General features: G+C 39.0%; 1 protein-coding gene and 1 long non-coding RNA gene across 2 annotated transcripts in view; one reads left to right on the top strand and one right to left on the bottom strand.

Moving 5' to 3' along the window:
• Positions 1 to 523: 523 nt before the first annotated feature.
• On the bottom strand, positions 524 to 3,449 carry LOC131431079 (uncharacterized). Its single transcript, XR_009229637.1, has 3 exons — positions 3,226 to 3,449; positions 2,932 to 3,165; positions 524 to 2,872 (listed from the first exon to the last, which is right to left on the bottom strand). It is a non-coding gene; the product is annotated as an uncharacterized LOC131431079 (long non-coding RNA).
• Positions 3,450 to 12,061: 8,612 nt separating this feature from the next.
• LOC131431631 (uncharacterized) overlaps positions 12,062 to 14,425 on the top strand; it is a 33,971-nt gene continuing 31,607 nt past the window's right edge. Inside the window, exon 1 of the mRNA XM_058597457.1 lies at positions 12,062 to 12,808. Coding sequence (XP_058453440.1) covers positions 12,363 to 12,808 — 446 coding nt within the window. The 5' untranslated portion in view covers positions 12,062 to 12,362. The remainder of the gene's footprint in view (positions 12,809 to 14,425) is intronic.

The following is a 14,425-nucleotide window of genomic DNA, read 5'->3' as shown; positions in this document are numbered from 1 at the left end:
CACCTCAATGTATTCCATCTTTATTTCGTCTGTTACTTTGCTACTAATGTTATTCGTATGTACTAGCTCTTCAAGATAAAAACTGAATCTTTTTGACTATTTCAAATTAATTCAGGGTAACAGTATGATTAAAACAAGAAACATAGCTGGCCAGCAGATATGATAAAAGTGATATATGTTCAACACATTTTATTAAGGCTTCATGCTCTCTTCAATAATTCTATTTAGTGCAGCTTTTACCCCAAATTCGATTACCCCAAATTATTCTACCGAAAGAATTAGTTCTATTGAACCGTTCATCATTTTTTTTGCATAAATATCTGTTTATTAATCTTATTTTTGTGTATTACATCAACAATTTACAGTACAAGTGTTTTGACCTTTTGGCCTTTCATCTTTGTTGTTCATACGATTCGTTATTAATATTAGGTGTTTTAGTTACTCTTGTTTTACATACTAATGTTTAATCATAATATTTATTTTAATTATTTATAAAATATCTACCTACTTATAACTATCCCTAACCTAATACGTACAAATTTTGAATTATTTGTATTTCAGAGATAGAGCACCTCTCTTCAAATTTCGTGCAGTATTGTTCGAATTTTTGTTCTAGTATATCCAGCGAGGCCATTTCATGTACTTCACTAGTCCTTGTCCAAGGGGGTAGATTTAGAATCATCTTTAAGATCTTACTTTGAATGCGCTGAAGCCTAAGTTTGTGTGTTCGTGCACAGCCCCGCCAAACAGGGACTGCGTATTCAATATTGAACCGTTCTTTCGTTCTTCTTTTTTATATATCATTTATTTTATCCCTTTTTTAACCTTTTTGGTTTCGTTCTTCTGAGACTTTGTATGTTTCTTCGCAAATAATATGAGAGCCACAGATTACAGATTCAAAAATAGTGAGTACTTTTGGCATGTATTTCTACCAACAAGCATTCTCTTTCTGTACGCTATCAAAGGTCACGAATGTGTGTAACTTCTACCAGATTCCTCAAATCAGAAAACATTCCGAAAAACGCAACTAGCTTGTATACATCCTCTAAATATTCGATTTTTTTTTCATTTCTATATAAAGAACTATCATTCTTGAATAAAGAACTCAAATTCACTCACTCTTCGAGGAGAAATAACTTGTTGAACTGTTCGTGAACGGATTGCTCATCTCTAGTGTGTTCCAATACTATATTAGCTTAGTATAGTCTAAAAAAGTATACCAAAGGTTAAAAATGAACAAGAAACAATTCTCCTTCCGATTTCATCTAACAACATATACGATATTCTTTCAAAGTTGAATTTTGGTGAAACAGAAAAAAAACCTTCTAAAATTCTTAAAATGGACTCTTGTCGCTCTGGAAAAACAACAACAATCTATGCCTCTAGTGACTGAGATGACCTAAGTTTGATTCTTCGTCGACATCAACACCCGCGTTCTTGTGAATATTACTATGAAATCCATAGGTAATGATGTTTAATATAAATTAAACATTAAACATTCACTGAACAAATCAAACCACCTTCTAAACCTTTCAAAGGTTTTTCACAAACTCTCAGAAACCGATTTCAGATCTCATAGAATGAAATCAAATACGCATTGCAAACGGTGGACAAGGTCAAAGTCGACAGCTTTTCAAATTTTGTGAGTCCTATTGAAATCAATACCAAGATTACAACACAAGTATTGTGTCAAAATGACATTACTGAGGCAAATTATGATGAAATTAGGACAATCATTAGCCCACTCAAAAACATGAAGGCTCCTAAGAATTTTTCATAATTTTATTAAACATGTTACCTGATATTTCTTTTGCAACCATATTATGCAAACTTAATCTGAAATTTAATAGAAATCTAGCAAAAGCATCTGTTCGATGTGCTGTTGTTGATAACAATTAAGAAATGCTTTCTGATTTAAAAATTGCGGCAAACCCCTTAGAATTGTTGAACGAAACATGGGATGTTGGTTCCATCTCCAATGGATTGTGTAAAATAAAACCTGTGTGGGACAATACGATGTTTCAAAAGTTTTACTTAACTTCTCACTTAAACACAAAATGAAGTATTGCCTCCTATTTTTCATTTGTTTAATCAGGAAAATCATGATGTACTACGATTAGGGCTAGTAAATTTTTTCCCGGTTTTACACTAAAATTCCCGACTTTTTCCCGGGTTTTCCCGGTGAAACAAAATTCCCGACTTTTTCCCGGTTTTCCCGTTTTTCCCGGTCGCTTGCCACCCTGACTTTTTGTCTTGCTGTCTAGCAACAACCTACCTCTAGCATGCTACGCGTAGGACTGAAACGTGAAATTTTTTGTCAACATTTATATACAGTGGCTACAATATTTTAGTGATACAGTTTATAACTTTACATCTATGGTATTATCTGCTTAGTCTATATTTAATTTTTTTATTTCTTATTGTTTCAGTCCCAAATTGTTAGTGACTTTTATTTCATGTTCGGATTTATATCCTTAAAATTGTATATTTTTATCTACTTAACCTAAACTAACCTAAACTAACTCTAGCTGTAAACGGTCTAATAATATCATGTTCAGAAGTTGAACATTCAGTTTTGAGTTTATTGTGTGTGTTTTCAAATTTCTGCTCGATTGTTTCTTGTTCAGCAATTGTATGACGCCAAACGACAGTTCCCACTGCGATATAACTGTAGACCAGGGCGAGTGATTCAGCTTGAGCCAATCGAGAGCGTTAGTTGCTTCAATTTTGTTGCTTTTGGCTTTCATGCCACTCAAATAGTCGTTCTCCTATCTCTCTCTCGTTTGCGTTCAGACTGTTAAATGTAGTTTATTCTACTGTATAGCTTATCACCAGGATTACCTTTATCTTTCGAGATGAAGTATGTCACTTACTACAATTAAATTGTGAGTTGACTAAAATGTGATATTATCACAATGTTGCATTACATACCTTTGATTCGCTTGAAAATACTTCAACGATTACGTCAGCATAAATGTTCAATTGCTCAGCGGTAGTTTTCTTCCTACTTTCAATATGCTGTCTGGCGACTGTATCCGTAACAAATTTCTTACTGGCTTCCGACAATTCCAATGCACACTCAGCTGTTTGAAGGATCTTGGATCCAGTTACTGTTTTCTGCAGAAGATGTTTTAGTAACTTTGCAGTAAAATAATAATTGTAAGTCTACTGGAAATGAACAAAAATGGTAATTATAAACAATACTTAATTTAAACTTTTTCGTACTATTTCAGAAGCAGATTCTTCGTAGTAATGGCTTTCATGCCTGTTCACGTTACTGTTTTTATCTTGATATATTATTTTCAATGAATTTGATTTATCTTGCGGCCGAATTTCCTGATCATTTGTAAATAAAACATCTGTCTCTTGATCGATGTGAGCATTTGCTTCCTCCTCGTCCTCTTGATTTTCTTCTTCTTCTGGACGCTCACTTGTCTTGTGATCGGAAATTATGGCTCCTTTAAAGTCGGAGTAAACTTCAAGTTTCTCTTCACTATTTGATCGTTCGTTAGATTGGAGATTTTAATTTTTACTTACAATAATCGCTCCATCCTGATTTTAGAATAAAAGTGCAAGAAAATTAGGCTTAGTACGAAACAAAATACAATGGTATCCATTCCCAAATCAAATTATTATTCCAATTTACTTGGGCAGAAGAAATAGCATCAAAAATTTCCGTTTTAGTCCAACTAATTAGGGTGGTTATATCCACTCCGCACTATGAACATAAAAAGATCAATTAAGACTTGTTAAAATTACCTCTCAATACTTGAAACGCACTAGCCGGAATCGGGAGAACCTGAAGTAAATCATCAGCGGAAGCCATGTTTGCACTTATATTTGATCGAGTATCATACGCGCCAACTATGATTTTTTTCACACAAGATGCAACTTTGAATATTATTGCGATGACGTATGAAATGTACACGTGTATCGTATACAGATCATAAAGCTGTTAAATGGCATATATTTCATTGTAATGAATCCCATACGACAGCAATGAAATTGTCAAAGATTGAAAATTGACACAATCATAAGATTTGACTTATGATATTCTTAAGTGCAGTATCCTCAGTGTATTATTGTAAGTAGAACCTTAAGAACTGGTTGGAACAATTCTAGTGCTAATTGGTCAAGTACTCCCTTCACACTTACGTTTCCATCTGTACTTAATCTTTTCCTTTTTTCTGATTATGTACGTATAGTGGAAAAGCTACAAAGCTTTTATTTCCAAAAAAGCTCACAAAAATGTTAATCCACTTACACACGTAAGCAAATGCTACTTCGCTGCCAAAGCTTCAATTTTGCTAAATTATTCAAAATGAATCTCGATAATCACGTAAGAAAAGGAAAAAAATAACACGCTTCTTTTGCTTGTCACAAGCGGCGTGGAAGCGTTAGATTATCGCCTTAAGGTAGGCAATGATAGCGTTTGCAATAACGAGTGTAAAGGCAGCATGCAGCCACTTTTTCTACTATGTAAACACAGAGAGCTAAGATTTTAGGTTAAAATTTACGTTGCAGGTTTGAGTTCACGGTTGAATTTGTGGACTGTCAATAGAGAGTGGGTACACAGAAAGTAAAAACTACCTATTATTTGACTTCTTTTTGCTTAATTTTGAGTTCTTTTGAATCTTTTATTTCATTTGCTCCTTCCATTGTTATCAAAATACAAAAAGAGCAAAACCACTCAACAGCGAGAGTTTCGTTCAAAAAACTAAAATTAAGTGAACCGTATCAACCTGAAATTGATTCAATACGACTCAACTGTAGAGTAACTACAACTTACCATTGAGAAGATATAACTCATTCTTAAGTATTTTTTGAACGTGCTTTACGGAAACTACCTTACTACTTTACCTTAAATTAGATTATTGAACGGAACCCCTAAATTGGGTGGAATGTACTTAAATGAAGCAGTTTTGCGGTTCCGTGCATAGATCGATGGTAACCAACTTCTTATAGCCGAAATTGGAAGAAGTTGATCTTGACAACATCTGGTTCCAACAAGCCGGGGCTAAGTGCCACACAGCAAGTGCAACAGTTGAATTATTGCGAGAAAAGTTTATAGATTCGATTATTTTAGGAAATTACTAGAATATTGCCCTCTTAGAAGTTGCGATTTATCACTATTAGACTTTCTATTGTGCGGTTATTTGAAGGTATTGGTTTTTAGCAATAAATCAGGCTTTTTTCAATCTTTAAAAGTCAATATTTAACGTTATTCATTTTTATTTATTATATTAATTAATGTGTAGTTGTTTTCAGCTCTATTTAGACCAGCGATTCCCACACGTTTTTTTGCCGATGGCCCATTTAGGTAATATATATTATTTATTCCACTGGCCACCTAGTTGGAAAAATGAAAATTTTGGATGGATGGATTAACATTTTGTTTTTTTTGCAGTTTTTTTGTAAACTGGAGAGAAATGTTGAAAAGACTAGTTTTATGTCCAATCATACAAGGTTAAAATGACATATTGGTTCAAGACCCTACCGAGCGAACATTGGGTACCGGGAAATCTTCTGAGATGCGTTCCATCACTTCCAGAGTAGTTCAATTGGCAGACCGATTTAACCGGATCAAAGAGTGTTGCGAATTATGAGCTTTCTTTGAGTATGGCTTGAGTATATGTGGCCAAAACTGGGTATTTTTCCTAGTTTTTACCTTTTTTATATATTTAAGAAATAGGTATAGAATTCACTCAAACTGTAGAAAAAATTTCCGAGGCCCGGAGGCCCGAGTGTCATATACCAATCGATTCAGCTCGACGAACTGAGCAAATGTCCGTGTGTGTGTGTGTGTGCGTGTGTTTTTTTACAAGGTGAAATACCTTATGTACTTTCCCAGCTCACGCGCTCGGTTGTTGTCAAGCTACCGCTATTGTGAACCAGCGAGTGGAACTGGCTGAACCTTACCCACTAAAACACCTTGGACATCTTGCCTCGATCCCCCCGGAACTAAGCTAAGCTCAATACTTCGGGGGAGGCTGTGCTCATGCACTTCTTCGTTTGGGAGAAAATGAGCTCCTGCGTTTCTCTCTTTATCCATCTCGATCCACCTTTGGCGCCTCGACGACCCAATGCCGCTACGTCGCGCCACACTACTCGCCTGATCCCCGACGATGGATCTAGCCTACACTGACGGAAAGTTTCCCCTTTTACGCCATGCGGGACACCCGAAGGAGTGCCGAGGTCGGCTCCGCGATTCCGGTTGGAGCATGGCGTCCGGTTCGCTGATGCCCCGACGACTCGAATCGGTGCTGTGGCGTCTACTCGACTAGTACCCGGTGATGGATCTAGCCTACACCGACAGAGAGTTTCCCGACGATGGAAGTTCTCCCGAAACCGACGTTTTCGATACCCGTCCACAGCCCGACCGTAAGAATGTCTGGGTCGATCCAATGATGCCGGTTGGAGGATGGCTTCCGGTTCACTGGTGCCCTGACTATCTTAACGGTGCTACGCCACGATCTACTCGTCTAATCCCCGATGAAACATCTAGACTACACCGACGGAGAGTTCCCTGGCGAAAGAGGCTCTCCCGACACCGAGTCCCCTGTTACATCACACGGGACACACGAGAGAGTGCCGAGGTCGGTCCGGCGATTCAAGTTGGAGCATAGCTTCTGATTCGCTGACGCCCCGACGACACAAGTCGGTGTTGTGGTGGCTATTCGACTAGTCCCCGTCGAAGGATCTAGCCTACCGCGACAGAGAGTTCCCCGACGCTGGGAGTTCTCTCGAAACCGACGTTTTCGATACCCGTATACGACCCGACGCTTACTCGCTGATCCCTTCTCCATATTCGCTGCAACTCCGAGAGTATCTGTGTTACCACTTTGTTTACTGCATTCCACGTGCCTTCTTCACGACACATTTCCTCAGATATATTATTCACCCTTAGGGCAGGCATTTCCCTACGTACTTCCGCAAACCGGGGACAATCGAATATCACATGTTCAGGTGTTTCTTCAACATACTCACACTCCGGAAAAAATGGAGACGCGGCGTGACCACACCGATGCAGATGCTTCCGGAAACAACCATGGCCAGATAGAAACTGCGTTAGGTAGAAGTTTACCTCTCCGTGTTGTCTATTCATCCACGGCGACAAATGTGGAATGAGCCGGTGAGTCCATCTACCTTTCTCCGTACTGTCCCACTCCTTCGCCATCGAATCGATTAGAAGCCACTTCGTCATCGAATCGATTCGAACCATCGTTCGCACGTTTCTGGTGGTTCTACGCTGATAACACTCGATCATTCCGGCGATAACGCTTGCTGCTTCCGACGATATTGTCCTGTAGGCGCTCGTGACTCGTATGACCCTAAGCCGGAATGCTCTATTCAGCTTTTCACGGTTCCTCTTCGTTTTCAATGCTGTTCCCCAGGCAGGAGCACCATACCGTAGTATTGACGAAGATACACTAGCTAACTGACGTGTTGTGCTGCTTTTCGGGCCACCGACATTTGGCATGATCCTCGTTATTGCATTTATCGCCTTTACGGACTTCTCGCAGGCATAGTCGACATGGCAGTTAAAGTTCAACCGGTTGTCGATCATTACTCCGAGAAGTTTCAGAGCTCGCTTAGTTGAAATCACATGTCCCCCTACATCTATCTCGATACGCTGGATCGACTTGCAGTTGCTCACCAACAACACTTCCGTTTTGTGGTGAGCTATTTGAAGCTTGACTCCGTTCATCCAGCCCTCAATCGTGCTTATCGTCTCTGTCACCGAGGCCTCTACTTCTTCGAGAGACTCGCCCATCACCGTTAACGATATGTCGTCCGCGAAGCCCACGATTTTTACTTTCCTGGGAAGTTGCTGTGTCAAGACCCCATTGTACATAGCGTTCCAGAGAGTCGGACCGAGAATGGATCCCTGAGAGACGCCCGCCGTCACTCGCACTGACCTCTGTCCTTCGTTCGAATCGTACACCAGGATTCTATTGTGGAAATAGCTCTTTAGGATTCGGCAAACATAATCTGGGACCCGCATTCGGTGTAGTGCTGTGGCGATGGCCTCCCAGCTGGCACTGTTGAAAGCATTCTTCACGTCCACTGTAACCACGGTGCAGTATCGGTCACCTCTTCGCTTCTGTTTGGACGCCTTCTCAGCGCTCTCAAACACTGTCCGGATTGCATCAATCGTTGACACTCCTTGACGAAAACCGAGCTGCATGTTCGACAATCCTCGTTCGCCTTCAGTGCATTTCATCAACCTGTTGATAATAATTCTTTCCAGGAGTTTCCCAAGTGTGTCCAGCAAGCAAATAGGCCTATACGAGGCAGGATTACCCGGTGGTTTACCTGGCTTCGGCAGCAACACCAGCGTCTGGATCTTCCACATGTCTGGGAAGTTGCCTTCGTTCAAGCACTTCTATAACACTATGTGTGTGTGTGTGTATGTGTGTGTGTGTGTGTGTGTGTGTGTGTGTGTGTGTGTGTGTGTGTGTGTGTGTGTGTGTGTGTGTGTGTGTGTGTGTGTGTGTGTGTGTGTGTGTGTGTGTGTGTGTGTGTGTGTGTGTGTGTGTGTGTGTGTGTGTGTGTGCGTGTGTGTGTGTTGTCAACTAAGAGGTCGAGATCTCAGAGATGGCTGGATCCGATTTTGATCAAACTAGTCGCAAATGAAAGGTCTCCCCGTCACCATGAACCTTATTGAATGGTTTTGAGATCGGATGTTTATTTTTTGAGTTATTCGAAGTTTTATGTTAACTTTTTCAGTTTTTCGACAGTATCTGTCACACTTGACCTTGAAAACAGAATATGTTTCCAGACTTAGATTTCGCACGGTAATACCTATCCAACAAGCCATAGATTGTTAAAATCCGTTCATTTTCAACGGAGATATCGACATTTTTGTGTAAGCGACTTTTTTCCCTATTCTAGCAGTAGGAGTTTTGAGTGCTGTATGACAAAGCATGGCTTGGGAGCAACGTGAAACACGATTTTTTGTACTTTTACATACAATTGTTTCTAAGTACCAAAAAGACTGTGTACAGCATTCTTTTTCATGACATTTTGCCTCGGACCGATTTTAGCACGGTTCGTTTTTGGCAACATAATCGTTCGAATATGGCATATGTAAAATTTTTTTTCGGAGATGACTCAACCGTTTTCTACAAACTCAGACTCATATGAAAAGTCGTATGCTCCCGAACAAGGTTCCTGAGTTATGTTTGGTTCCGACCTCTGGTTCCGGAACTACAGGATGATATGTGAAACGAAATTAAAATTGTGTAACTCATTTTTCTCGTAGATGGCTGAACCGATCTAAGATTCAAATGAAACCTAAGAATCATCTAAGATTCAAATGAAAAGTTTTCGGTTCGTTTCAACTTCCGGTTTTGGGGATACAGGGTGATTAGTGTAAAAATGGCTATTTCACATAAATTAATCAGGTTTATCGAGTTTGCAGCTTTGTACTCGTATAGTCGATAATCAAATAAACTTATTTCAGTTTTAGTGGTATTCAGTTTTCGATTAGGATTTCTCAAATATGTCTACACTGGTTTTCAAACATTTTGAAACAAATGTTAACTTAACTGTAAAATGACTTCGGCTACACCGATTCTCGAACACCGGGTCTAGTATCGAATCGTTTCTCAAAGCTCAATCGTTTTCTAAAAAAAATCCAAATCAACAAAGACAAAATTAATTATCTGTAGCTTGACACGCTCGACTCTAGAGTATGCATCTGTCTTTTGGTCACCTTTTTACCTTCGAGACATTCAACGCCTTGAATCAATCCAACGCAAATTCGTCCGTTTTGCAGTTTCGTCATTACAGAGTGATTAAAATCTCAAATTGCCGCTTAAAACGACAATCATTAAAATAATGTCATGGATATTGAAACACCGAAGAATATCCATGCAAAAAACACATGCTGATTGATAAAAAAGGGTATCATCTCACTGCTAGGTGGATTTTTTGTTTTTAAACTGCTGATTATCTTCATCATTCAGAGCAATTGCAATTACGGCCAATTCTTCGCTGGAAGAATGTGCCATTTTCGTGAGGAACAGAAAAACATCCAATGCAACGATTGTGTATGTTACCAATAGCAACGGCAGCGACACGGAAAGGGCACGGTATGGTGAGAATATTTCACAAATAAGTCCTGGCACGTTCCGGATACGTCACGGCCTATGGTGAATAGCGCTTTAATTTTCTTTCTTATAAATCACACAATGATTCACTGTTCACATCATATTCGCAACAAATAGGTTTATCAGAGTGTATCAATGATTTCTTGATAAATATTCTACAAGTCTATATAAATTTGGCATGGATACGTTTGCTCTGATCCTTTCTCAGATTTGTTGGATGAAGAAGCCTACTATGTGTGACTCACTGCCCACCTGTTGACCATTTCGAGTTTACTGCTCAATAAAAATAAGCTAGCGCCCACGGGTGGGCTGTAAAGACCAGTTTGAGAATTTGGATTAAGTCATACTCTCATATGATCTAAGGTTCCGGCGACTATGTTTTGTAAGATACTGCACTGCACAGTAGAGATGGTCGGGTTCGGGTATAGAAAAAGATACGTTTATCGGGTTCGGGTCGGGTACGGATGCCGATTTTTTCATTTTCAACCGGTCGAGTTCGGGTTAAAGAATTTGGTCGGGATTCGGGTTTTTTTCGGGTTCGAGTCGGGTACGGGTAAACATTTTTATTTTTTCATCGGGTACCAGTCGGGTTTAGGTTTGAATGCTTACCCGACCATCAAGCACAGTTCACAGTCAAACAAATTTTCCAACTTCGCCATACAGCGTAGGATTCTTCTTTTTCTTAGCTGTATCAAAACACGGAAACCACAAATGCTGTGAAGTTACCAAATCATTACATCAAATTTACAATGTTTGATTTTAAAGTGAGCCGTTTACATACATACCGGCATTCATTTTAATTCATTCAAAAGAGATCTGAAGACTATTCGACATAAGTTTCTACATACTTCTTCTGCTTCTATCTTGCATCAGAGGAACAAGCCAAGTTTCATTCCCTTTCTCAGGTCTCGTGGAGCTGGATTCAAGAGCGGAAAACTTTCACTTTCTAGTTAAGCTGGTTGGGGGGAAAAATAACCGGAAAATGACTGTCTGGGTGAGTAAACAAGTGAGCTCTCTTTTCACGAGTAAACTTAGACAACTGAAAGTGAATCAACGATGATGACGACGAACGACGACGACGACGACGACGCCGCCACCGCCGTAGACCCGGCGACTCAACCGCTGTCGGTGGCGGACTCGTCGTCACCATGTGACTGCAGTATATTACGAAAGCGCGTAATCGGCGCCGGAATGCGCGCTCTTGCGAATGATCGAAACCGACTGTACGAAGGATGCCAAAAAGAAAATTATTAAATTGTCGTAATCGTGCGTTATATTAGATCATCGCTTGCTGCTTTTTCTACCGTCGCCTTCGCTGTCAGTGTCAAAAGGGGGTCGCCATCGCCACCGGCTTGTGTTTTGTTGGGTGCGGAAAATCGTAGCAACCGATGACTGCCAGTGAGACGGAACACAGCCCGGATGAAAGTTGAATGTCGGTGGGGTCTATATTGCTTCCCCGTTTCAATGTGAACTAATTTACAAATTTGCAGTTCACACGATTTGTGGTGGTCTATTCAGGGCTTTGCTCCATCCGATATTAGGATGCCGTTCGAGGTATTTGATAAAATGCCTTGTTTTCTTCCATTTCGCCTGTTATACGGCAGTCAATGGGAAGGTAAGTAGGAAAATGCATATACTTATTCGCATACCACAAACGGCTGCAAATTGATAATTAGTGTAAATTCCCATGATACAGCAGCGATTCGTTTGTGCTCGTCACGTCATATGAAGCAGGATGGCTATTACAGCTCATTACTGTCGGCGTACTTCGGCTAAGGGCCAAAAGCCTTTCACAAAATCCTGTAATCGGTGTACTGTGGAAAATCGATTATTTTCCGGGAGTCACTTAATGTTTAATGAGACATCAGAGATTCATCAATTGTTTAGTTCGCGTAGTGCTGATTGTTGAATTATTTCTTCAAAATTTTTAAAAGTTCCGACGAATACGTAAAATTTATATTATTTAAAAAGAATATTTGCGTTGCTCAGCTCACAATAACCCTCCAAAGCATTGTTTCGGGACAGTGTCGGTGCTGTGGAGCTCATCGTAGCGTCACCTAAAATCGCCAAGTCCTATTGTTCTTGTGCAGCGACTAAAGCGCTTATTATAATGATTCGAAGTCAATTGTGGAATGTATGTGATATATAACCATTGGACCTACGACAAATGTCCCTTAATCCTACACCGTCGGTTGTAAGTAAAGGAACTGTGTTTCATAATATGAATTCAAGCTTGTGAATGTAAAGATGCGGTGTTTAGAACTAATAATCGGTGTTCTCTTGGTGATGAATTCGGCAAGTGAGCTGTCGGCATTTCAGGTTTACGAAATGCCTATTGAAAATTCCACCGAACTAAGCCATTCAATACTGAAAAGTACTCTTACAAACAGTTTTGTTCTCAATAAAGATGGCGGTGAAGTGCAACCGAAACTCGTCGAAACTTCGGTCACTGAACCGGACCGAGATGAGCAAAAATCTACAGTGACAAATGTCGTAACCACAACTGCTTCCACCAATTACAACATCGGCAAGCCGCACCAGAAACAAGTGGTCAGCATTCCAAAACACAGCTCGAGTTATCGCGATACCCCATTATCGGTTATGCCAACGGTTTCCACGCCAGCATCCACATCGACATCATCATCATCGTCGTCGTCGTCGTCGATCGTCTCTTCCGGATCATCTTTTAAAGAGTATGTAACCAGACGCTGAGTGCGCGATCATAACCAACAAGTGCTTTTCTATTGATTTTTCTTTCATTTCGAATTCATTACTGGAATTTATTTGTCAAGAGAGTTGTGGAACTTGGATTGTTTTGGTGTGATGATGATTTATTGTGTACAGTTTAACACTCCTAATACCAAGCCTAAAAAAGTTACGCGGAGCACCAAGCCTAAAAAAAAGTTGGAACGGTAACTTTGAGCTATCATAGCTCAGTTGTTACTTGATCAATTTCGATACATTTTTCACCCTCGAATTTTGTGAAGTTTGTAGATTATTTTAAGTATATCATTATTGATGATCTTTTAGGAAAAACTAATGAAAATCTGATTTTTCCCGTTCCAAGTTTTTTTTCAAGCTCAAAATGTGCCCTATCTGCATTCATGCGGCACCTGCATCGCGAATCGGATATTGAGAACTTTAACTTTACCGAGTCATAACTTTGTTGTTAATCAACCGATCTTCAAAATTTGTTCGCCATTGGAAAGGTAATACTTCAACAAATAAAATACACTAAAAAAACGAAAAATAGGGTTGTCTACCCAAAGTTATAATGAAAAGTGTAGATAGATGACCTAAGAAAAGGTGAGACTTTCTACAATGATCGTAAATATCTCGAAATTCAAAGCGAAACTATAGCGACTTATATATTTTTACACATTATTCGATTGCTAGTGATACCAGCTACAATTTTCGCTCAACTACCATTCCTGCACAATCAAATAAAAATATTAAAAAATCGATGTATTTAAAAATGTATATGAATTTTTCGTTTTTTTTGACATGTTTGTATATAACTCAAAAATTAAAGCGATGACATGTGCATTTTTTTGATTCAAAATAATGGAATCATTACCAGAAACAATGTATTGATGACCAAAATTATATATCCGTTCAAAGAATTTCAAGAAATTTGGTAAAAATACAGAGAATTTGTATTATTGGGAAAATTTTGTCAAACAACTTTTAAATTTTATGACATATTTTTTTATTATTTTAGATGGAAGTTTATTATGAACAAAATTTACAAAAAAAAACTGAAACTTGGATTTCACTGAAAATTTTAAAAATTTTAGTAGATAACCTAAAACTCTAAAAATAGTTATATTTTTGTATTGGACAAACGATCTAAACAATTTTTATGCACAACCCAAACGCAATTGATAACTACTAAAATTCTGGTTTTGTTGTAGGTTTGCCGTAGAATCTCAAAAAATAGGTAAAAGATCAGAAATTTTAAAATTTCCGAGTTAAATTGCATTGCACAGTGGTCCGGATCCACAATTTAGGGGGACAAAAACATTTGTGGCTTAACCTTATACTATAGAGCTATGATGTCTTCAAAACAAATGATCAGTGAAGATAAGCCATATGTCGATGTACATGGTATTAGGGTGGCTCTTATTATTAAGGTGATCCAAAACTTATTTTCCGGATGTGTTGAGATAGAGGACTGCATTATTCGGCAAAATTGTAGATAAACTTATATCGAGCAGCTTTGCTGAGGACACCATAGTAGTCTCTGCAACGGTTTTAGTGTTACAGCTATTTTTAAAGAGCAACTTAGGGTGTTCCTCAAAAAATCAGAT

The sequence above is a fragment of the Malaya genurostris genome, chromosome 2 (assembly GCF_030247185.1).
Source record: "Malaya genurostris strain Urasoe2022 chromosome 2, Malgen_1.1, whole genome shotgun sequence".
NCBI classification, from domain to species: domain Eukaryota; kingdom Metazoa; phylum Arthropoda; class Insecta; order Diptera; family Culicidae; genus Malaya; species Malaya genurostris.
The sequence above is the reverse complement of the archived record's forward strand: the minus strand, read 5'-3'. Positions and strand labels throughout refer to the sequence as shown.